Source organism: Colletotrichum acutatum (genome assembly GCF_030867785.1).
Source record: "Colletotrichum acutatum strain CBS 112980 chromosome Unknown BDZ83scaffold_33, whole genome shotgun sequence".
NCBI classification, from domain to species: Eukaryota; Fungi; Ascomycota; class Sordariomycetes; order Glomerellales; family Glomerellaceae; genus Colletotrichum; species Colletotrichum acutatum.
Window position 1 is genome coordinate 108,089 of NW_026849027.1, and position 22,165 is coordinate 130,253.

A 22,165-nucleotide genomic window follows, 5' to 3' on the forward strand; every position below is an offset into this window, starting at 1 on the left:
GACGTACGTTAGGTGGGGGACAGCCCGATTTCCCATACCGCGAGTGAGAATATGCAGACTGGACGCCGCCATCAAAAGGTGGCACCATGCCTCACTCGGACACCACCACCTACAGACCAAGTCCAAGAACCAACCAAGACAAATGCATTGGGCATCCCATGAACGCTAGTGGGAGCTAAGGACACAGGACTGCGACGAGTTCCACGAGAAAGCGTGGACAGATCCGGGAGCAGCCAGAAGCTCTTGCGTATCCCACGGACTGGCGCCATCCAAACGCCTGACTGGCCGGCATCTCACTTGTCATACTTTGACGTTTTGTACGCACCTTCACTCAGTCGCAGCAATAGCCAATTGGGAGGCGTGGGGGACATACCTTTCATTGTAGAGAATGCCGGTGGTGACGATGCTTCTTTTTGGAGTTGGAACTCATTGGCGTCTCCCCTTCTCACTTCTTAGTTGGCCCCTGGCAAGCTGGTCCGGCATCGTTCAACTCCATCGCAATTCATTTTCCGATACTCTCGTCATTCGTCAATGGGTTATTTCCATCGCATTTACCCCTCATCAACACGTCCCATCCCTTCTTATTCATCCGCAAAGCCAATTGAGTGTTGCTCCACTCCTACCGCGGACTATGCCCTGATTCCCCTCCGGCGCGGCTGGGATCACCCGACCGAAAGCTGCGAGCCGCTTCGTCTCCGTCGGCAGCCCTCCCAATAAGATCGCTCGCATTAAGCAGCAATGGATTCAATGGTGTCCCGAGCGGATCCGTCCCCAAGGTTTCTGGTGGAGTACTTCACGATGTCCCTGCCGGTAGCCTATTGAGGAACAGGAAGAAAGCAACGAGCTCTGTTGGCTTTCCCCGCGCCCTTCCCACTCTGCCCGCATTGTAAATCTTAGCTGCCGTTGTCGCTACCAGGAGCTTTGCTCTCGCGCTTGAGCTACATAGTAGTAGGATGTACACAGAACACAAGTGTGTGGTGGGTGAAACAAAGTTCAAAAAGATGTTGCCGCCCCCCAGTCGCCCTTTTCCCTTCCCCGCGTCTACTGCTGCTCATTGACTCGTTTTCTCCCTTTCATGATCTTTCGTTGACAGACTTCTCTTCCTGCTCTGTCACCAATTCAATATTTCAGGTAACCTTGGCCCTCCCGACTATCGAATCCAAACGAGTCAACGCGAATTGATGAAATTATCTACTTCCAGCGAACCGAACACCCGTTTACACTGCCCACAAGTCGTCACAATGAGCGCAGACCAAGCAGGCCACGTCCCAGGTGACGCCGAAGAGACAAGCTACAAGGACAGCCACGATTACATCCAGTTCAAGGAGCACCCCATTGAAGGTCAACTCAACCGGTGGTCACACACAATCACAAGGGAACATGACTTTCCCGGTGCACAGGTACGCGAAATATTCGGTGAATCCAATCCCGCCGTCTCTTGTGACACAACAAAGTTGGGGAATGCGGGGTTGTGGCCGGTGATGCGGGGTGTCACCGCGGGGTTGTCGAAAGCACGCAGGAAGATGAAGGCTCACGATGTTGTAGGCCATGCTGTACGGCGCTGGCGTGCCGAACAAGGAGATGATGAAGAAGGCGCCGCATGTTGGTATTGCAACAGTATGGTGGGAGGGCAATCCATGCAAGTATGTCTTCCCCTTTGGAGTGGTTGTCAAGAGTTTATCGACTAACAAGGTTGTTACAGCACGCATCGTAAGCAGATTTCCCGGCTCGAAGGGAATGCCCCAAGAATGAACTACGAAAGCTGATAAGAGAACAGTGCTCGATTTCGGCAAGATTGTGAAGAAGGCTGTTGAGAAGCAGGGCATGCTCGGCTGGCAGTTCAACACCGTAGGCGTGTCAGACGCCATCACCATGGGAGGAGAAGGTAAGTTATCCTTTCCTTAACTGCAGTTTGCATACGACAAGCACTGACATAACACTTCCAGGCATGCGCTTCTCCCTCCAGACTCGCGAAATCATTGCCGATAGTATCGAATCGGTGACTTGCGCACAGCACCACGACGCCAACATCTCTATTCCGGGTTGCGATAAGAACATGCCGGGTACAATCATGGCCGCCGCGCGTCACAACCGTCCCTTTATCATGATCTACGGCGGTACCATCATGAAGGGCCACTCGGACCTCTTGGAGAAGCCCATCAATATCAGCACTTGCTACGAGGCCCGCGGTGCTTTCACATACGACCGCCTCCACGCAAAGACCAACCCGGGCACGGAAGGCCGCACCCCGTCCGATGTCCTCGACGATATTGAGCAGCACGCCTGCCCTGGAGCCGGTGCTTGCGGAGGCATGTATACGGCAAACACCATGGCGACTGCGATTGAGGCAATGGGTCTGTCTCTCCCTGGATCTTCATCATACCCAGCTCTGTCCCCAGAAAAGGCCCGCGAATGCGAGCGCGCCGCTGCCACTATCAGGATCACCATGGAGAAGGACCTCCGCCCTCGCAAGCTCATGACCCGAGCCGCCTTTGAGAACGCTCTGGTGCTCACCATGATTCTCGGCGGTTCCACCAACGGCGTACTCCACTTCCTCGCCATGGCCAACACAGCCGATGTGCCCCTGACGATTGACGACATTGACCGCACCAGCAACCGTATTCCCTTCCTGGCCGACCTTGCCCCGTCAGGAAAGTACTACATGGAGGATCTCTACAAAGTAGGCGGCACGCCCTCCGTTCTGAAGATGCTCGTCGCAGCCAACCTCATCGACGGCTCCATCATGACAGTGACGGGTCGCACCCTCGCCGAAAACGTCGCAGACTGGCCCTCGCTCGACCCAAATCAGAAGATCATCCGTCCGCTCTCGAATCCGATCAAGGCGACGGGCCACATCCGCATCCTCCGCGGAAACCTCGCTCCCGAAGGCGCCGTCGCCAAAATTACCGGCAAGGAAGGTCTCACCTTCACGGGCAAGGCCCGCGTCTTCGATAAAGAGCACGAGCTCGACGTTGCACTGTCGGCGGGCTCCATCCGCCGCGAGGACGGCAACCTTGTCCTTATTGTCCGGTACGAGGGTCCCAAGGGCGGACCGGGCATGCCGGAGCAGCTCCGCGCCAGCGCGGCCATCATGGGTGCCGGGCTGGATAACGTGGCGCTCGTGACGGACGGCAGGTACAGCGGTGCGTCCCACGGCTTCATCATCGGCCACGTCTGTCCTGAGGCGGCTGTCGGTGGGCCGCTTGCGCTCGTGAAAAATGGAGATACGGTCACGATTAACGGCGAGACGAATCGCATCGACGCTGTTGATGTTGACGAGGCGGAGATGGAGAGGCGGAAGAAGGAGTGGAAGGCTCCCTTGCCGCATGTGAGGAGAGGTGCTCTGGGCAAGTATGCGAGGTTGGTGGGTGATGCCAGTCATGGAGCCGTCACGGACGCGGCGGATCCGTCGTGGTAGATGTAGACACGTCTTTGGTATAGACTTGTAATTCGGTATAATTTGGAAGTCAACTTCTTCAGTAGTCTATCAGTTGCGAGCCCTTGCCCGGATGATCAAGTCACAGGATACCGCCGTTGACATCTCGGCTTTCTCCTTCAGGCACTGATCTTCTGTGTTCCATACTTGGGCATGCTAGACTAGCGAGGTTAGAGGTAGCTCTTGGTAGCAATAACTTCGGCGAGATGTACTGTTTGGCCTCACGTTATGGTTCTAGAAGGAGAGATTATGAAGTATCGTGACTTTGTAGCAGACTGTAATGTACTTCTAAGTTGGTTAAAATTAGATTAAGAGACATCATCCAGGACAACTTCCATTCATCTATAAGGACTTCAGTACGACTGAGCTAGCAATCAAGCATTGTTTGGTGTCTAAGTCAATACGCTGCGTCGCGGTGCCTGAAGGAGACATAACGGACAAGGGAGAGAAATGGGCTAAAGGAGACTGAGGTCTCGCTGTTGGTCTATCATAGAGCAAAGCGGACATGATACCCTGTGGAACTGACTTCAAACCAGTCCCTTTACCAAAAGTCACTGGTAGCAAGATTGACCCTTATGGAATTTCTCTGTCTCTACAGACTTCCGTCACAGGGCAGGCATCACAGCATCGGGACACTCATGTTCGGTAAACCACATGTATACCATTGGCACTGGAAAGGCTGGGGCTTTCCAGCATGCGCTTCTAACTTTGAAAGCTCTCCCGAGAACAGACGTCGATATTTCGTTGTTTATGCGTCTCATACAGCTTGGTATCCTTGTGCGCGCGCGGTAAAAAGGGACTTATCCAGCACCCTCGTTCTTCCTGCAGCATGTCTCCCCCTCTCGCTCACTATCGAGGCTGCCATTTCTTCCGCCTTCCTCTGCTTTCGACAACTTGAAAAAAGACTTGCGCAGCTCTAGGAATAACCTGAGCCAACCATTTCTGTAACTTTCCACCTCTCTATTTCATGCGTCGCGATTCCTTGTGGTGTTTGATGAAAAGGAAAAAAAAGACAACGATTATGGACAGTGGCCGAAAACTTTGAAAACCTTAACTCCCAAAGAACTCGAGCAAAGACCTGTAATGGCGATGCCGTTACACCTATGCGTGCCAACATTAATGAGACACCCTTCTGTGAAGACAAAGAGTCTGAAGTCTCCGCTTTGTCAATATACAATCCCTTTTTATGTCGTTTCCTCCGTGACTGGTGCCAGCGCTCGTCTGCTGGCTGTGGCTCGTGACATCGTATGCGTATGCGATGCATTGTTGTTGCATCTACGGGCTGGCCCATCCACCGGCAACATCGACCCATTCAGCAAGGCACGATCCCTCCTTGCCCTCGACGTCGACAATGTCTGTGTCGCAGCGGCATCTGCATCCGACACCGTTCTCCTTCTCAGCATCCCAGTTTTCCCAGTACTTATCTTCCTCGATACGCTTCTTTTCGTCGAGGGTTGTCGTCTCGAGGTAGGGCTGCCTGGGCAGCTGTCGGGCCGGCGCATTGGCAGGGCAGTGCTGGATAGTGGTGTGTCGGTATCCAAAGTCACGGAAGTAGTGGATGTCGCGAGGGGAGAGGAGGGCGCCGGCTGCCAAGGAGTGGATGGGGGCATCACCCCACTATCAAATGTTAGCTTGGCTCCTCATGGTTCTGCATCCTGCGGACTTACGCGTTCCATCCAGAAGCCTCCACTGCGGTCCATCATCTCGAAGAACTCTTCGTACTCCTTGCCGCGGAACCAATCAAGGCTAGCAATTTCGAAGTTGGACCAGAAATGGCACATGTTGTACGACTCGCCTTCCATAGCCTCGGGGTCGATGTCAGGCAGGTTGTTGCGGTTGGGGTCGGCACGCAAAACTTCTTCGGGCAGGGGGGACTGGTCGGTGACCGGCTCTTCCTTCTTCTCGACGGGGTCGACGAACATCTCCCACAAGCCTTTAGACTTGAGGCCCTTGAGGCGCTTGTAGGCGGAAGCGTATCTGAAGATGTTGGGGACAGTCTCGCGAAGTTCTTTGACAGCGATGGTGAAGCCGTAGGTCTTGTTGGCATCGATCATGGCCCAGAAAGGATCACTGTGTAGGAGTTAGCAAGTGAAACGTTGATCGATTAAAAGTGTCCAGACGTACTAGGTGATGTCGCAGAAGTACTTGATCTCGGGCTCGAGACGCCAGTACCAGTTGTACTTGGCGAGCAGCTCGTGCTTGTAGAAGAAACTGTGCCGGCGTTAGTATAGAGATAACAAGCGGTTTGCGTTTCTGGAACGTACCCAGAGTAGAAGCGGCACATGGCGTGGTAGCTCTCCAAGCCACCGTACATGACAGCGGCGTCACCCTGCTTCGCGATGCCCTCCTTGGCGACCTTGTGGTCGATCCAGTCGGGGTAACCCCACATCTCAGGACCGACCTTGCCAAACTCGACGGGTGCAGACGTGTAGTTGGTGACAACCTCCTTGAAGGTCTCGTTGAAGTCACCATCGTTCAGGAAGACGTAGGGGTAGTGGTACCAGCGGTTGAAGTGACGCTCAATGGACTTGATGGATTGAATGACACCTTCCAACTCCTGGTTGCGGGCCAGAACGACAAATGCACCGTTGGCCTTGGGTCTGCTCGTATCGGGCTCGAGACATCCGGTGACGAAGACCTTGTCGTGCTCTTCGCTGATTTTCCTGTGCACAATATCGTTAGGCTTAATCAATTGAGAGAATGAGATCAGGTGCATACCTGATAGCAGGGGGAGCGCCTGCGGGCATCAATATCCTTCCAGGCGAGCTCGGGTGTCTAACGAACAGCACGAGGATGAGGATGACGACGATCAAGGGAAAGAGGATGACGACGCCGAGAGGCACCGAGATGCTCGAGTTTCCGCGGAGTCGCAGCGGTCTTCTGAAGAAGGCAAGTCGCGAGGTCAATCTGTTCTGGCGAGCGGCCTTTGTGGTAGGCTTCTCGTCAGCGGTGGGCAGTTGCGGCGACGTCGAGGTCGCCTTTGCGGCTCGTCTAAAAAGATCCATGGCTACGGCTGCGGCGCACCGTGGCCGGCAGTTGTGTGAAGGAGGAGGTTGTGTTTGGCGGTGTCGCGGTGGAAAGATGTCGGATGAGAGATGGGATGGCTCCAAGGGTGGCGTTGAAGGATGTGTCGTCAAAGATTAGCAGGGCTGGTTGGATATGGGGTGTGTGTGGAAGGGCGATTGCGGTGCGATGCGTCGATTAATGGACCTGATTCCTTTTTCCTTTGGATGAACACGCGAACCGCGAACAAATGCAAAGCCGTATGTTATCGAAGCAGCATACACAGGCGAAAGACAAGAAAGGCTGATTGACACGTGGGTTGCGTGGGCGATGCGAATTGCGAAGGGGTGCGGTACGTGAACGAGCGGCAGGGACGAGATTTCCCTCGAGCAAGGCGTCGGGTTTGGTGGTGGTTGTGGAGTGCTGACCGAAGACGGGGGGTGAGAAGCTGAGACTGAACAGTTTTCAGACTTCGCGTCGAAGGCGGAGGAAAGACACGGCACTCGCTGATGGAGAGGGTGTGATGTGGATGCGGTAGCGGAAGCGGAAGCGGAGCGCGCGGTTGCTTTGCGAGGCCTCGCTGTTGCAATCAATGGACGGAATCGACGGTGAGACTACTACCCTCGTGGTATGTGTACGATTGTGCGTGTGGGATTGAGCCCAAAGGTTTCAATGAAGCGGAAGAAGGTTGGTTCTTCACTCCCAAGGTCACACACACACACAAAGGGCCTGACGGGTTGAGCCGATTTGGGATGTGGTCAATTGCGTCGAGCAGAGGGTCTCGTCTCGGCAGGCGACATAGGTCAGTGGCGTTCGCGAAGAAAAGAGGCGCGGGCGCTTGCGAACGCTATCGTGGATTGTCGTCGTCGTCTTCGTTCGTCAGGTCGGAGGGGAGGGAGGGTGTCAAGTTGGAGAAAGGGAAAGGTCGTTCGGCGGGATGAAGGGGGTGGGTTCGTGAGTGGGAGAGAGAAAAGGGAGTTGGAATCCGTCGGGACCAAGTACCTTAAGGAACCAACTTTTTTTTTTCGGGGGTGTGGGAAGGGGGGAAAAGCTGACAGATGTCACCCGTGGATGGCTACCTTACGGATGAGGAGAGACGTAGGAGAGTTACGGACGGGATACCTAAGGAGTGAGGTATTAGGGTGGCATTTTTTTCATGGCGATAGGGAAGCCGGGGGAGGGAAGGAGACACGGTAGGCGCCTTCCAAGTTCCATCTTCCATTTTACAGCTCAATGTGACGGCAGGCACCACGAACACGGCACCTGCCACCACGAACACGCAATCCAGTAGCGAGATAGGGACGCCGTCTCCTGTCATGCACCTCACTGGGTCCCTCATAGCCTCAATCAGAGTCCCAGTCCCCTAATCACAACAATGCCATCTTTCTTCACAGTTCACTCCATGGCTGCTCACCCCATGCTGGGCTGCCCGTGGTCTAGGACTTGTAAGTTGACGGGGATGCCAGAGACCAGACCGGACTGGACTGAATCTGGACGTGAACTGCAACGACTGCAACTCGACACAGCCAACCATAGCATAGCAAGGGGATGTAGAGTGGGGGCGAGGGGGGCTTTGGGTGGATGCGAGCAGCTCAGGGAACCTCGCGTCATTGGATAGATCGTCCCGCCAAGAAACGCGGAAAGGAGAAAGTGGACCCCCTCCTTTCGTCTGGATACCGGTAGGTACTCTGGGGTACGTACCGAGGTTCTCCCATCCTGCAATCTGGACTCTTTCCGTTTTCATCCAGCAGTCGGGCACTCACTTTTTCCTTCCATTATCAGTATCTATCTACCCGTCCTGTCCAGGGTTACAAAGTACAAAAGTACGAATACCTTATGGACTTTGAATCCCGGCATCCCAAAGGCTTAGGTAATAATCCTGCATCCTGTCAGCAAAAGTAAGTAGTGTTTAGAGGCTCAGACCTTTCTTGCCATGTTGCATTGGCTTGCATTGGATGCCATTTCCTGTAATCTGGCAATCTGGCAGCTGCTGCCCTGGAGCTTGTCAGCTCCTGTCGCCTGCGCCACACTTCCCACCTCCCGTCTGCCCAATCGCCAAGCAGACAAATCGCACACACCAACTTCCAACTTCCATCCTGTCACGAAGGACAAGTGTGGTCCCCAAGGGCCCCAATCCGATCCTGCTCCGATGGTGGCACTTTCACGCCCAATAGCAGCCAGTCTGTGCTTCTAGCGCCACAACCGCATGCGACACTGTCATCTCCGGTGCCTCTTGTCCTTATCGACTGCCCACGAGTGGCACCAGCCGCGCTACCTTACCTTATTCATGAGGTTGTATTAACAACCTAAGCGCACGCCGGAAATAATACAGATACAGCTTGGCTAGCTCCGTTGATCATTGATGAGATTGATGAAGGCCATCTATCGGTGTGGATCACCAGATAACCATGACTTCAACTCTAATCGTCCTGTGGGTTACTCACATGTTGTGCATGACTGGTGCATGGCATCCATCTCACTTCACGACTTTACGAATTGCTTATTTTGATGCCACTGACTGTTGACATGAGGTGAAGAACTGCCTTAGTACCGGTAGTACGCCCTGTCTCATTTTGCCATATAGTTACCTTATATCATCCTCCTACATTCTTCAAGTCCTTATCGAGTTATCAAATGTTGAAATGGCTGAGACAACACAAACCCCCCATACCCTGACTGACGTATGATATAGTAAACTCTAATCATCTTTGGGCTGTTGAGCCTTATTTACATCTCGATCACCAGATTCGACAATGATTCCTTTCTCTAATTCAGAACAACCTTCTCCAAATTAGCTTATGGAACTTCATAGTGTCTCAGTATCTCTCGTCTCGCATGGGAAAGATGAATCGATGACTACCCCTTTTCTTACCAGTCTGCCACTGGAGACTGCCTGGAGAAAGTTGATAGTGCCCTGCTGAGAAATACTATTCCAAGGACCCGTACTTCATAAATTACTACCTGACACCAACCTCATCCTCCATCTGAGATTCGTTGATGATCATCGAGAGCCCTCACTTCGCCTTGCTGAACATCTTCTTCTCCGTAGACCTCATCTTCACCATAATCCTCTTATACAACGGATCCTGTAAAACCGCAGGCACCAGATCCAAAAACGCCATCTGCACCGCGTGACCCCAGTACGGAATCAGCACCGCCCTCCCGCACCCGACCCGGTCCAAGATAGCATTCGCAATGACCTCAACCGAAGGCCAAAATGCCCGCGGCGTCATCAGCTCCGGTTTAGTCGCCACTGCCCCGATCCGCACGCCCATGACCTCGACATCGAACCCGTCCATCGACAGCTCCCGTGCCATGGACGTCGACATGGCACCGAGGAACGCCTTGCTCCCGCTGTAAAACGACAGCAGCGGCAGTCCGTTGTCCGAAAGCGACCCGACATTGATAATTAGCGCGGGCTCAGACGACGCAGTGAAGCGCGGAATCAGAATGGCGTTGAGCAGCGTCGGAAATAGAGCATTTATGTGCACGTTGGCTGCAATATCCTCCATGGACGACTCATCCAGTCTCCTCATGATCGGCTCCGCCGGCCCGCCGCCGACATTGTTGACAAGCACGCGTAGATTCAGATTCTCCAGCGGTGCAAGCATGACGTCCCACGGCTGATTCCCTGATCCGAGAACCCCGGCATCGCCAACCATGATGCGGAACTCCCTGTCCGGGTTCGCGAGCGCGAGGTTGTGCCGCACCTCTTCCAGCTTCACGTCGTTGCGGCCGTGGAGGACGACATTGAAGCCCCGCCGAGCGAGCTCGTTTGCGAGGCCTTTGCCTATGCCGTCGCTTGCGCCGGTGACAAGGGCCCAGGCTGGTTTGCCGTGGACGGGGACGAGGTAGCGGTCGAGTTTGGATTTGCGGAGGAAGGGGAAGAAGGGCCATGCGAGGTTGTATGCCACGGCGACGAGGGCGATGAGCCCGACTATTTGAAGGAAGCTGAGAGTGTCCATAGTAAGGTGATTAGAAGGGGGTACCAATTAGTTCCTAGCTAGCTGGCAAAAAGCACGAATGTGAACGTAAAGAGCTCAAGCTGCCTCTCATACTCACCTTGTCCCGTTCCATACTCAGCTACTTGTACGCTCGAAAGAAACGAAACACGCATGTGAATGGTCGGACCAGACGTCATCCAGTCCAAGAGGTTGTCGAATTGACTCTGCCCAACAGGGATGGTTCAACAACACCAAACGCCAGTTCTTCATGCTCCCCGCGTGGGAGTTGAACATCCGAGGGCAGCCGGCTACCAAAATCCATTAATACGGATACGCTCTACCATGCCATCTCGGAGTCAACTCGTTCCCCGATGAGCGGCTAGATGAGCGGGATCTTTCCGCAGCGCAGGCAAGATAGTCCTCTGCATGTCAGCAATGCAAGAGTTGGGCCGAACTCTGCTTCCCTTTCTTGGCCCTGTGTCTCTGGTAAGCCTATTCTTACAGACCAGAGCCTAGGCCGTTCGTTTCCGCTCAACATCGGACGGAGAATAGAGAGTGCGGAAATAAGGCCCAGCTGTTCGAGCTTGGGGGGTAGTAGTAGTATTGATACAATGTCTGTACATACAAATCGCCGGGAAGTAATGGTACATTTATTCGTCCTGTTTTTTTGTGCTCTTCCTCCACATCAACCACCGCCCTCCCCCGTCTACCAAAGGGTGTTGTCGCGGGTAACCTTCTTGGTCTCCTTGCGCGACTCCTTGTCGGCGTGCTCGATGCGCTTTCTCGCAAGCGGCACCTTGAAGTACAAAGACGGTGACTCGCCCTCCTTGAGCAAGTGGCTCAAGTAACCGCGGTGGGCGGGGTCGCGGTAGTACTCAATATCCTCACGGCTAGTGGGGTCGGGCAATCTGTAGAGGAACGTCTTCTTGCGGGCCTCGGAGAGGATGCTCTCGACGTACTCCTTGCCGACGGGCAGAGGCTTGTCGGTGTTCTGGGACTCGCCGCGGAGGAGGCGCTTGATTGACTGCTTGGTGTAGAACCTGGTGAGGATCTTGCCGCCATTGCCCTCGACGGCGTCGATGGCGGAGGCGGAGGCGCGCGAGACCATGATATCGATGGGCTGGCGGAGGTCGGTCTTGCCGCGGCCGAGGAGCTTGATGCCGTCCTTGACACTGCCGATGAGGCCCGACTCGATGATTTCCTTGACGGTGATTTGCTTCGTAGGGTCTAGGCGGCCGGCGTCGATCCATTGTTGGAGCTTGTCGAGGTTCAGTTTGGACATGACAGGAGCGCGCCTGCGTTTGAAAGTCAGCGACTGAAGATCCAGTGTATATACAAGGCTCTGGACAAGCCATTGGCGTATGATTTTCGGAAATACACCTACTTGTTGTCGAAACCCTTGGTTCCCCTTTGCACAATCAACGGTGTCTGACCACCCTGGAACCACGGCTTGACGTGACCATGCTGTCCCTGACCCTTGTGACCTCTTCCAGATGTCTTGCCCTTGCCAGCAGAGGGACCGCGACCGAGTCTGATGCGCTTGTTGTAAGCTCCCTTGTTGTCGCTCAGGCTGGCGAGGATGGAGGCATTGCGGGTGCCAATGGACAGGCCAGCGAAGAGGGAGACGAGGCTCGTGGGGTTCGTGGAGGGGCGAAGGGTGCGGCTACAGCATGTCGCAGCATGCAACGGCGATACTATCCGTGGCGGCATTGTGAGGGTGGATGTGGTGGCGGTCGTGGGCGTTGGGTGACGATGAACAGCGACAAGGCCGAGATTCCAGGTCCGGTCCTCCAAAATTTCCAATGGAGCCTCACTCTCTCGGGAAGCTGCTGCAGGTGGCCCCGTCGCGGTTCGGCGGGTTCACGCGAAGAAGAGCCGACCAAGCCACATCCAGGAAGAGTGGCTGAAGCTGGCCCAAGTGTGGCGGATAATCGAGGTGTACCCTGCATGCTTACCTAAGGCCCACTTGAAGGACATGACTTGCGTTAGGCGCCTGAAGCTTCCCTGGCGGCAGCCCAGTGCCCCTCTACGGAGCACCTTACGGAGCACGTCGACCTGCGACAAGGACTGTTTGCTCCGCAACAGCGTGGTCTCCTGGTTCAGTCCACTAGATGTCCCAGCTCTGTCCCTAGTTCAGGCACTGAGTGAGGCACAGACGGACAATTGGGATTCAGGCTCACCTCACTGTCAGTGTCGCCAGAAACAGCGTATCCTCGTCCAAGTCCCAGAGGAACTTGAGCAAGAAAGTAAGGTACCTGACCAGGTACCTGACCAGGTCCCTTCCCTCGCAGCCCACGGCCCGTCTCGACTTGTCTCAAGCTTCCAATCCTTGGCCCCAGCTCTGCCTCCAGGTTGGGTTGTGACTTTGGGAGTCAAAAAAAGTTTCAAGCTTTTTGTCTTGATTAATCTTTTTTCTGTTCAAACTTCCAATCGTGAGATCGCTCTCTGTTTCTGTACAGTTTGTTGTGCGTGTGTACGTACGCATCATCGTCAACCATTTCAGTGCTGCGTGTACATACTTAGGTACCTCACCTTCCATCGGTACCTTGCCATTGTCGCGGCCTGTCGCATCATCCACCCACTGGACCCCCCGGTCTTCCTTTCATCATCGTCTTCTGGTTCCTCGCGCTGTTGGTGTTTGCAAGGTACGGATACTCGACTCGACTGGACGCAGCTCAGCTCTCCCACACCTCTGCTGGAACCGACCTTGAGCTCTCTCGGCTCTCTGTTACTGCGATACCTTGACGTTGGCGCCAGTACCTACGCGGCAAGCTTACTCCGTCCGGACCTTTGGTCACCACGACTCGCCCGTGGACCTCTCTGCTCTCTTACCTTATCTCGTCACACTGCAACCGCCCGTATTCTCCAAAGTCCCCCGTTACGCATCAATTACGAGGCCTCTCTGCTCTGCGTCCTTCGTTGGATAGCGCACTCCTCCGACCAGCAGCCCTTCCAATCCATCCAAGGGAAGTCAATCGGCCTCTAGAGTACAGATACCACCAGCCAAACGCCAGTACTACCTCGATAACCTTGGAATTCGTTACCACCCTTCTCTCGCACCCCTCCTAATCGCAGTTGGCCGTCCAGTACATAATCGCCTACAATGTCCCTCTTCGGATCATCACCACCGGCGGATTCGCCCTCAAACACCTCTGCTGCGCCCTCGCGATCGCTGTTCGACGAAGGCTCCATGTCAAAGTCCGGCTCCAATTCGCTCTTCACCGACGACGATCTCGCCGGAGCCGAGAGCTCACCCTGGGACATGCCCACTCCGCGGAAGAAGCAGTCGCGCGCCGATGTCGTCCGCAACCTCTTATCCGCCTCCGACGTCCCCGAGCCCTACATTGAGACCTTTGACACAGTCGTGCGCGAAGATGGCACCGGAGGGCGCATCAATGCCGGTGGCATAGCCAAGCTATTCGCTGCTGCGCGCCTGGGAGCCGACCAGCAGGCGCAGATCATGTCCATGGTTGTGCCAGCTGCAGGTGGCGACATTGCTGTCGGACGCGGCGAGTTCAACGTCCTGCTGGCTCTTATTGCCCTGTCACAGGAGGGCGACCACATCAGCCTCGACACCGTCGACGAGCGACGCAGAAGTGAGTCCATTTTCTTTCTACCTCTTTTCTTTCATCACCATCATCATCACCGTTTCCCAGCACCAGCAAACATCCACTTTTGTCTTGCCCACCTTGTTATGTCATGACCTCGGCACCCTGTTCGCCGAGCTGCCCTACCCGACCCTCGCAGCTATCCCTCCTTCGTACCTTACGACCACTTATCAGTGCGCGCAATCTGTGTGGGGTTCTCTGCTAATTGCCAATACACTAATCCAGATCTCCCACTCCCCAAGCTCGCCGGCTTGACTGCTGCTCCCGTGATGCCTCCCGTCTCCGAGCTTGCTGCCAAACCTCCTCAAGCCCCTGCAACCCCCGTCCAAGATACCCCATCGCCGCCCTCACCGCCGCCGCCGCAGCCCACCACTCTGCGCCGACCTCCGATGGACTTCCCAGAGCCAGAGGACCCATGGAATTCTCCCGATGTACACAAGGGCCACGCGCACGCCATCGCCGAGTCCCCCAGTAGAACCAACGGCGCCAGTCCCCAGCGACCTGCAGCAAACGGCAATGGCAACGGCAATGGCCACTACAGCACGTCTCCGAGCACCGCCATTGCCGGTCGAACCATGTCTTCCTACACGTCTGCGGCCATCGGCTCAGAGAGGAGTTCCGGGCGGCAGGATGTAAACACCGGCACATCGCCGGGCGGTGGATGGGGCGGCTACTTCGATGGCAACCCCACGGGAGGCGGCTTCAGCGAACCACCCCAAAATAATCAGGTCACAAGTCCTTTTGGTGGTGCAAGCGGTGGACGCGACGCGAATCTCAATCCCGCGACCGTGCCCTCTCTGCGGCCTGCCGTGAGCGGTCGTTCGGGAAGTTCTGTGGAAGAGAATGTCGTTATCACGTTGATGCCGGAGAAGGAAGGACTCTTCATGTTCCAACACCACAATTACGAGGTTGCGAGCGTCCGACGGGGTAGCAAGGTCATCAGGCGGTACAGCGACTTTGTGTGGCTTTTGGACTGCCTGCACAAGCGGTATCCGTTCAGGGCTCTCCCTCTGCTGCCGCCCAAGCGTGTTGCTGGTAGGTCTCGATGCTGTTTGTTGTTTACAATGTTTACATGGTCCCCACTAACATCTATACGTTAGTCAACGGTAACCACTTCTCTAATGATGGCGCATTTATCGAGAAGCGCCGCAGAGGCCTTGGAAGGTTCCTCAATGCTCTTGTCCGGCATCCCATTCTGAGCCAGGAACAGCTCATTATCATGTTCCTTACCGTCCCGACTGTAGGCCGCTTCTAGTCTTCTCGCTCCACTGCATTTCGCTAATTGTTAGTATCAGGAACTGGCTGTATGGCGCAAGCAGGCCACCATCTCCGTCCAAGACGAATTCTCCGGACGTGCCTTGCCGCCCAACCTGGAAGACTCGTTGCCGCCCACTCTCGAGGCCATGTTTGATAAGACGCGCTCCGGCATCAGACGCTCAGCCGAGCTGTACATTAACATCTGCAACGTCATGGATCGTCTGGTGAAGCGCAGCGAGGGAGTTGCGGCGGACCATGCTCGTATTGCCATGTCTCTGACCTCCCTCACCGAAACGAGTGCCGACACATACGCCAGCGACACCAACGATGTGCCTCTGCTAAATGATGGCCTGACGTCCATGAGCAGACACTTGAGAACGTGCCAGACACTTTTGGAAGATGAGAGCAAGGCCTGGGAAGAGGGTGTGTTGGAGGATCTCAAGCGCCAACGAGATGCTCTCGTGAGCATCCGTGACTTGTTCGATCGCAGGGAACGTTTGGACAAGGACAATATTCCCTACCTTGAGCGAAGGATCCAGACAAATGAGACCAAGTTGGCCAGTCTCCGCAGCAAACCCGATGGCATGGTCAAGCCTGGTGAGATTGAGAAGGTGGTTGAGTCCATTCTCAAGGTATGTTGGACGCGTTCCTCTCGCTCGTTACAGTACTGATAATAGTTACAGGACAAGGAGTCCATCGTCAACCAACACAACCGATCCATCTTTGTCAAGGAGTGCATCCGTGACGAGCTCATCTACTTCCAGACCACCCAGTTCCACGTCTCGCGTTGGAACCAAGACTGGGCTCAGGAGCGCGTCAAGTACTCCGAAATGCTGGCCGACAACTGGCGCCGTCTTCTCGATGAGCTTGACGGCATGCCCCTCGGCGACTAATTACCTTTACTCCGTACTTTACCCTTTCTATGAACGCATCGGCTTTGCATATGAGCGTCTCTTCACTACTGGCGTTCCGGTCTTTCCTCTTCATCCGCCGGGATTATTTCGACTCTTGCGTTGGACTGTGTCAGCGACAGTCTACCTCAGTCTTGTACGAATTTGTGTCCGATGGTCCTTGATTTTTTTTTCTGAGCGCGATATCTCACAAGTCAGAATGTACATCTTAGAGCAGGGACCCGTTGCCGAATACCCTTTGGTTACGCAAGTTGCTTTTAATACATTGTTCTTAATCTCTATCTCATCATCTGCTCTTGCATCCTTTGGCCTTTACCCGGTAGCTTTCGAGGCCTTGACTTGATGAACATGCCATCGTCATCGTCATCGTCGTCATCGTCGTCGTCGTCCAGCTCGAATCTTTCGCCAATATACGCTGCCATCAGATTAAGCAAGTATCTCACGGCTCAGGTCAGACTTCAATCCACATTCCTGATATCATTTCAATGACAGTTCTCATGGCAGATGAGACCTCAACTTCATGAACTATCATTGGTCGTCTCTACAAAGTCGACGAGATTAACATGCTCGTCATCTGAGGTACGTACAGTATCTGGCAAGGAAACCTTCGAAAGGATGCTCAGCAAGCATCAAGTCCTTTAGACCAGGTGCTCATGCACTTCTCCCTATCAATCCAATTAATGGCCTCATGTCAGATGAGACCAAGCTCCTCATCCAAGCGAAAGCTCTGTCCATTAATGAGATCACAGACGCCATCTACCAGATAGAGCCCCATCGTCGGAAGCTCTCGAGTCATTGAGATGCCTTTCCGAAACCAGAAAGGCCCATATCGAGTGGCTTCACCTTAGGTGTCCATATGCGATGCCCATATATGCCACATGATGATAAACTTGGCTCTTATGTGCCATGAAATGCCCGGCTCTCGAGCCAAAAGATGATTTCCTCGGTCCTTGATCCGTAGTCGGCGTCAGCGGAAAGAATATAACCCATCATGCAGAACTTTCTGTTCATCGAGGCTTCTCTTCAATGGGTACCTACCTTCGTCGAGCTTTCTGTCTCTAGTGAGCTATCACTGATCTATCGATGAGACATCACCATAAACAAGTTTAGCGATTGGATATGGCGAAAGCCTTACATGGAATGACGTATCACTCAGTCAATCCTCGGGGCTTCTAGTTTCTTTTCCTCTTTGCTTCATCCCTCAAAGGAGCACTATTGTGCTCTGATCGTGCCCCTGGGTCATACATCGCATGTACCCTCCACCGTTCCCCATCACCACTTGATGTGAAGAGCCCCCATCCCCGTCCTCAGGCATATTATGGCTCGACAGCCACGGGACAAAACCGAGTCATCGTGAAAATCTCATGAGCTCCGTAATAACACAAGCCCTAGAATGCCGTCAACAAGCGGATACCGCCACGATGGGAATTCACGTCCAGAAATCCTTTCAGTTGACGAGACTTTTTAGATTTTCTCTTCTTTCTTCCTCCCATCCGGGCATCACCACATTCTTCCAGCCTTTTCTGGACATATCTCGACAGCCAACTATCTCCAGATTCACGATACCTACCTAGTCAACATGGATGTAAGTCCTCCCTCCCCTTGGTCCCCTATCTTGTGAGTGTTACATACTAATAATCGATTGCCAGCAGGAAAAGGGCAAGAAGGATAAGCCCATCGTCGTCTCGAGTGACGAGGGTGAGGCCGAGGAGGGCAACCCCTCGGCTCCGCCCCTCACCCCCCGAACCGCCGCGTCTGCCGGCCAGCTCCGGGTTGCCCGGCTTCTCGCCGAAGGCCCCGAGGGCTGGACTCCCGGGCGTGATCCTCCTACCCTCGCCGAGTTCGGCCTCGCCAATGCCCCTGCCCGGGTCCCTGCCGCCCCTACCGTTCCCATCGCGCCCACCTCCCGTGCGGCCAACGCCCGCGCCAGCCCGGCGGCCTCGGCAGCCTCAACAAGCTCAAGCTCCGCCGGCTCGATCGGGTCGGGAAGCTCGGCCTCTGTCGGCTCTTTCTTCGACGACGAGGACCTCCAAGGAAGAATTCGGGCGCAGGCAGGCAGTAGGAAGGACCACCGTCGCTGCAAGTTCAAGTACTACCAGCGCAGACAAAGCCGGTCCAAGTATCGGAACGTGTACCGTTGCAAGGGGTACCCCGGAAATCCCGATTGCAAGAACAAGCTCTACTGCTCCCGCGAGAGGAAGTGCTTGCATAAATCCAACTTTAAGGACAAGGACGGACGTATCAACCTCAAGAACTGCGCAAGTTGCCGCGCCGGAACTCGTACCGCCAAGATCGAGGATAAGGGCGAGCGCGAAGCCAAGAGACGCCAGCTGGCCTCCGAGTTTAACGCCGTCCCGTTCAGACGTGGTTCCGGTGCCGGTCGTAACGCCAAAGGCAAGAAGAAGCGTCTCGGCAAGAAGAACAACTCTGCCCGCAAGGGCAAGGCCACTGCCAAGTCCGGCCGCAAGGCTGCTGCGGGTGCTCGCGGCAACATGAACGGGAACGAGACTGAGTCTGACGTCGAGACGGAGGAGGAACCCCTGGATCACGTGGAACTGCCTGACGAGCGTCCCGGCTTGAGAAAGCGTCGCCGCGAGGACGAGTCTGATGATGACGACGACAACTACGGCGCCAACGGAAAGGGTGGCTTTTCAGGATTCGGTGGAGGAAATGGCGCGATCCTTGTGGCGGCTTGCTAAGGAGGTTTCTGTTCTCGTCCCAAAACGGTACGGAGGTCATACATTCAACTTCATTCGCAACTTGGTCCTCTACCGGTACTGGCAGCTCGCACATTACGACCTATCGACAGAATCACTGGCCTGGTTCGATACAACACATATACATGCAAGGCGTCTCGTTTTCTTTCTCGGTATGACAGGCTCGACATGGCTAGTGGCTCTCATTTCTTGCACAATTGAGGGGAAGTGAGCGTGGAGACTGTGTCTAGATGGGGGCGTTACTTCAGCAAGGGGTCAACCCCTAGGAGGATTACTTTGGCTTTGGAGGGCAAGGACATTGGGTTTTGGGAGACATGGGTGGTTTGCTGCTTTGTTTTTTTGAGGAGGCTCTCGCATGGATCCGTCGAGAAACGTTACTAATGACGCCCTTCACGACATTATCCGCCATGTTCTTGAGCATAGGACATCCAGTATTGGCGAGAAGACTGCATCACCTCATCGGTTGCAATCTATCTCAAGTCACATTGCGGCGCGAGGAAGAAGAGGCACTGGCGAGCATCAAATTGCCGGATTCACGAACTGGAGACGTACAGATTCGTACCCACGACTCTCTGATATCGCATACGCCTTTTCGGCTCGTTTCTCGAGAGACTATGGGCCTGGAGCTACAGTATAGGCTTGGAGGTACCTTTATTCGACTTAATTCATGACTTTTGGCTCGAAATCATCCCTCTCTAAATGTAAAAATCTTCCGAGTGACCTGCTTGAGATCTGATAATGTGTTGACTGATACCCATGAACTGAGAGATATCTGAAAGCAGAACGTACTCCAGCCTTCAGTTTTGATTTGTAACAAATTTTCTGAGACCTGTCACCTGAAATACCATTCTCACCTCGCCAAGGCTGCCATCCATATGACAGATAGCCTTCACCATGCCTGCCTACCATCCTTTCGCCCTGCAAGTGAACTACCTAGTGAACTTCTCAATGAACCTCCTGTTCACTCGGGGGCCCGCAATAAGCCCAATCGCTCACACTGCATTGAGGGCCTGCCCTAGGGCTATCATGAGCTTCACGGTCAGGTCAAGAAAGACACAAAATGCCACCTCTGACCGGCAAGCGGGGTGGTCTGCCTAAGTAAATCTGTACATGAGCTGATTTGGCCCCTTCTTCTCTTTCTTACTCTTTCCATACTCAACAACCACAAAGAGTTCTTCGATCGAGGTCGAAGAGGCTCATCACATCAACAAATCTCACGAGCAAAGAAATCAAGGGGCTTCGAGCCAAGCCACTCAGTATGGCGCCTGTAAGTTGGCCTTCTCTTTCGTTCCATCTCGATTTCTCTTATTCTCTCCTGTACTGCCACAGAGGGAATTTTTCGACCTTCAGTCTTGTGCTGGTGGTTTTGGTGCCTCTCAAGCTGTTTTCTATTGCATTACCATCACCATTAGCCCACCACTCTTCTACCCCATATTGCTTCAAAGCCCCCCCCCCCAGAAAACATGGATCTCATTCTCAGAATCATTCGTGTGCCATTGAATCAGTGGACTGATATTCGATCGAGTCACAGCGCCAGAGAAGTCAGACGAGCATTCATCACCATTGCTACATCGACAACTATCCCGAGACCCAGTATCCCAAGGGCACTCCCCGCCGTTGCCGTGGTCAGGATGCCGAGTGCGCCAGCCTCGTCTTTTGCAGCACATGTCGCAAGTGTCACGATGAGACTTGCTTCCGCCAGAACTCTTCCGGTTTCTTCGAGGCTCGTGCCTGCATCGATTGCGACAACAGGAAGAAGAAAGCGAAATTGAAGAAGGCCTCCAAGGGTGAAGATACCGCGGACCAGGCGTCTTCCAGTCACGCCTCTTCCAGCCAAGCCTTTCCCAACCAGGATGCTCTCAACCAGGACTCTCTCAACCAGGACTCTCTCAATCAGCCCTCTCAGCTTGTACGGCCGATTCATCCTCCGACTCAGCAGCAACTCTCAAGCCTTCATGCTTCCAATCCCCACCAGCAAGCTTTCGGCCATCTCCAGCCAAACTTTGGCTCCGTGTACAACCATCAGTCTCTCGGCCTTCCCCAAACTCCCACTGGACGTCATCAATCTGCCTCTGGTCCCTATCAGCAGTTTTCTGGCCCACCTCTGGCATACTTCCCGGGTTACGGCTAGCAGCCTGCCTTGTATGCCCAGGATCCTCCTGATGATGATCCGGAGCCAACTACTCACCAGACCCCTCATCAACCGTATCCGGGTCCTGGAGACGCGTAAGGCTGGCAACCAGGGGGAGGGAGCTGTTGTTGCTCTGAGACTTGACATCTTCAGCGGGTTCTCCGCCTTACTGAAGACATCGACATTACCACTTATGACGAACAACTTTGCAAATGGGGCATGTAGACATCCAAAGTCGAGATCTGGGGTCGCGCTCTAGATCTGCACAATTGCTCTCTACTCTTACGAAGGATGGAGAGAAGGTTGGGTGGTGGTTGTGCATCCGCAAGGTAAGCTCATTTCCTTCACTTCAATGCGACCTTGCCCAGGAACTAACTTATTTTCTAGAAGAGTATAGGGACAGCTGAAGAAAACGCAAGCTTGAGAGCAGCCGGGAACGTGGAGACCGGAGCTGGGAAGAGCGAGAGGCCGATGATGTAAGAAGCTTAGGTCGCCCCCGGATTCATCGTCAAATAAATGCATTCCCTTTGAATATGCCTTGCGCACCCATGACGTGGAATTCTCCAACAGTGACTAGGAAGGTGAAAAGAATTCGAACATGTGCAAATCATTCCATGAGTTGGCAACTCTTCGCGGGTTAAGCTTTGAGAATAGCATACCTTAACCACTCCACTAATTGGCTATATCGAGTCGCAGCGTGGATCGAAGAGCTCACGGCCACTTTGCAATGAGACCATTGCTGGAGTCAATGTGGTGATCAATGAGCTTAAGCCGGGCCACGTCAATCCAGTCAATTGACTCTACAAGCTGTCAGATGCTGGCTGGATCTTGGCGCGGCATGGCTGTCATCTTTGAGAAGCAATACGAGAAACTGGAGCCCGCGGTCCGCGACGCCGCATGGCCGACGCCTTCCGGGCGCCGACTCCCGCCGGCACACGGATTGCGAAGGCTTCATAGCTACTTGAAATGGCGAGACTCACGCACTCTCAACCACTTCAGCTCGACTGATGTGCTTTCTTGGGTTCATCTTCTCGTGGAAGAGAAGCCTAGTACTGGAAGGGGAGGGGGAACATCGGCACCTTTCCCGAAATCGCACAAGAGCAACCCTCGCCTAACCTCATTCTTCGATGACCACTTGACATCCCTCCGTTTTTGGTT

At 54.2% G+C, this 22,165-nt stretch overlaps 7 protein-coding genes across 7 annotated transcripts; 3 read left to right on the top strand and 4 right to left on the bottom strand.

Moving 5' to 3' along the window:
* The first annotated feature begins 1,378 nt into the window (after window positions 1-1,378).
* BDZ83DRAFT_616295 (dihydroxy-acid dehydratase) lies at window positions 1,379-3,764 on the top strand. The gene is made up of 4 exons (XM_060507964.1): window positions 1,379-1,643; window positions 1,703-1,710; window positions 1,778-1,885; window positions 1,947-3,764. The coding sequence occupies exons 1-4, from the start codon at window positions 1,549-1,551 to the stop codon at window positions 3,416-3,418; spliced, it is 1,683 nt and encodes a 560-aa protein (XP_060366378.1). The 5' UTR covers window positions 1,379-1,548; the 3' UTR covers window positions 3,419-3,764.
* A 673-nt stretch (window positions 3,765-4,437) lies between these two features.
* Window positions 4,438-6,835, bottom strand: BDZ83DRAFT_262362 (glycolipid 2-alpha-mannosyltransferase). The gene is made up of 5 exons (XM_060502004.1): window positions 6,155-6,835; window positions 5,701-6,099; window positions 5,561-5,647; window positions 5,104-5,506; window positions 4,438-5,053 (listed from the first exon to the last, which is right to left on the bottom strand). Exons 1-5 carry the CDS (start codon window positions 6,439-6,441, stop codon window positions 4,712-4,714), a joined length of 1,518 nt encoding a protein of 505 aa, XP_060366379.1. The 5' UTR covers window positions 6,442-6,835; the 3' UTR covers window positions 4,438-4,711.
* A 2,618-nt stretch (window positions 6,836-9,453) lies between these two features.
* Window positions 9,454-10,404, bottom strand: BDZ83DRAFT_718536 (short chain dehydrogenase; the record flags this gene model as incomplete). Its single annotated transcript, XM_060512086.1, has 1 exon — window positions 9,454-10,404. One exon carries the CDS (start codon window positions 10,402-10,404, stop codon window positions 9,454-9,456), a length of 951 nt encoding a protein of 316 aa, XP_060366380.1.
* Window positions 10,405-11,005: 601 nt separating this feature from the next.
* Window positions 11,006-12,393, bottom strand: BDZ83DRAFT_262429 (ribosomal protein L15). Its single transcript, XM_060502005.1, has 2 exons — window positions 11,768-12,393; window positions 11,006-11,678 (listed from the first exon to the last, which is right to left on the bottom strand). The coding sequence occupies exons 1-2, from the start codon at window positions 12,091-12,093 to the stop codon at window positions 11,090-11,092; spliced, it is 915 nt and encodes a 304-aa protein (XP_060366381.1). The 5' UTR covers window positions 12,094-12,393; the 3' UTR covers window positions 11,006-11,089.
* A 1,093-nt stretch (window positions 12,394-13,486) lies between these two features.
* Window positions 13,487-16,141, top strand: BDZ83DRAFT_750932 (PX domain-containing protein; the record flags this gene model as incomplete). Its single annotated transcript, XM_060513984.1, has 5 exons — window positions 13,487-13,979; window positions 14,217-15,026; window positions 15,092-15,231; window positions 15,287-15,880; window positions 15,932-16,141. 5 exons carry the CDS (start codon window positions 13,487-13,489, stop codon window positions 16,139-16,141), a joined length of 2,247 nt encoding a protein of 748 aa, XP_060366382.1.
* Window positions 16,142-17,738: 1,597 nt separating this feature from the next.
* On the top strand, window positions 17,739-18,858 carry BDZ83DRAFT_750933 (uncharacterized protein; the record flags this gene model as incomplete). Its single annotated transcript, XM_060513985.1, has 2 exons — window positions 17,739-17,744; window positions 17,809-18,858. 2 exons carry the CDS (start codon window positions 17,739-17,741, stop codon window positions 18,856-18,858), a joined length of 1,056 nt encoding a protein of 351 aa, XP_060366383.1.
* A 993-nt stretch (window positions 18,859-19,851) lies between these two features.
* Window positions 19,852-20,588, bottom strand: BDZ83DRAFT_616310 (uncharacterized protein). The gene is made up of 2 exons (XM_060507965.1): window positions 20,402-20,588; window positions 19,852-20,143 (listed from the first exon to the last, which is right to left on the bottom strand). The coding sequence occupies exons 1-2, from the start codon at window positions 20,541-20,543 to the stop codon at window positions 20,130-20,132; spliced, it is 156 nt and encodes a 51-aa protein (XP_060366384.1). The 5' UTR covers window positions 20,544-20,588; the 3' UTR covers window positions 19,852-20,129.
* Between the last annotated feature and the right edge of the window lie 1,577 nt (window positions 20,589-22,165).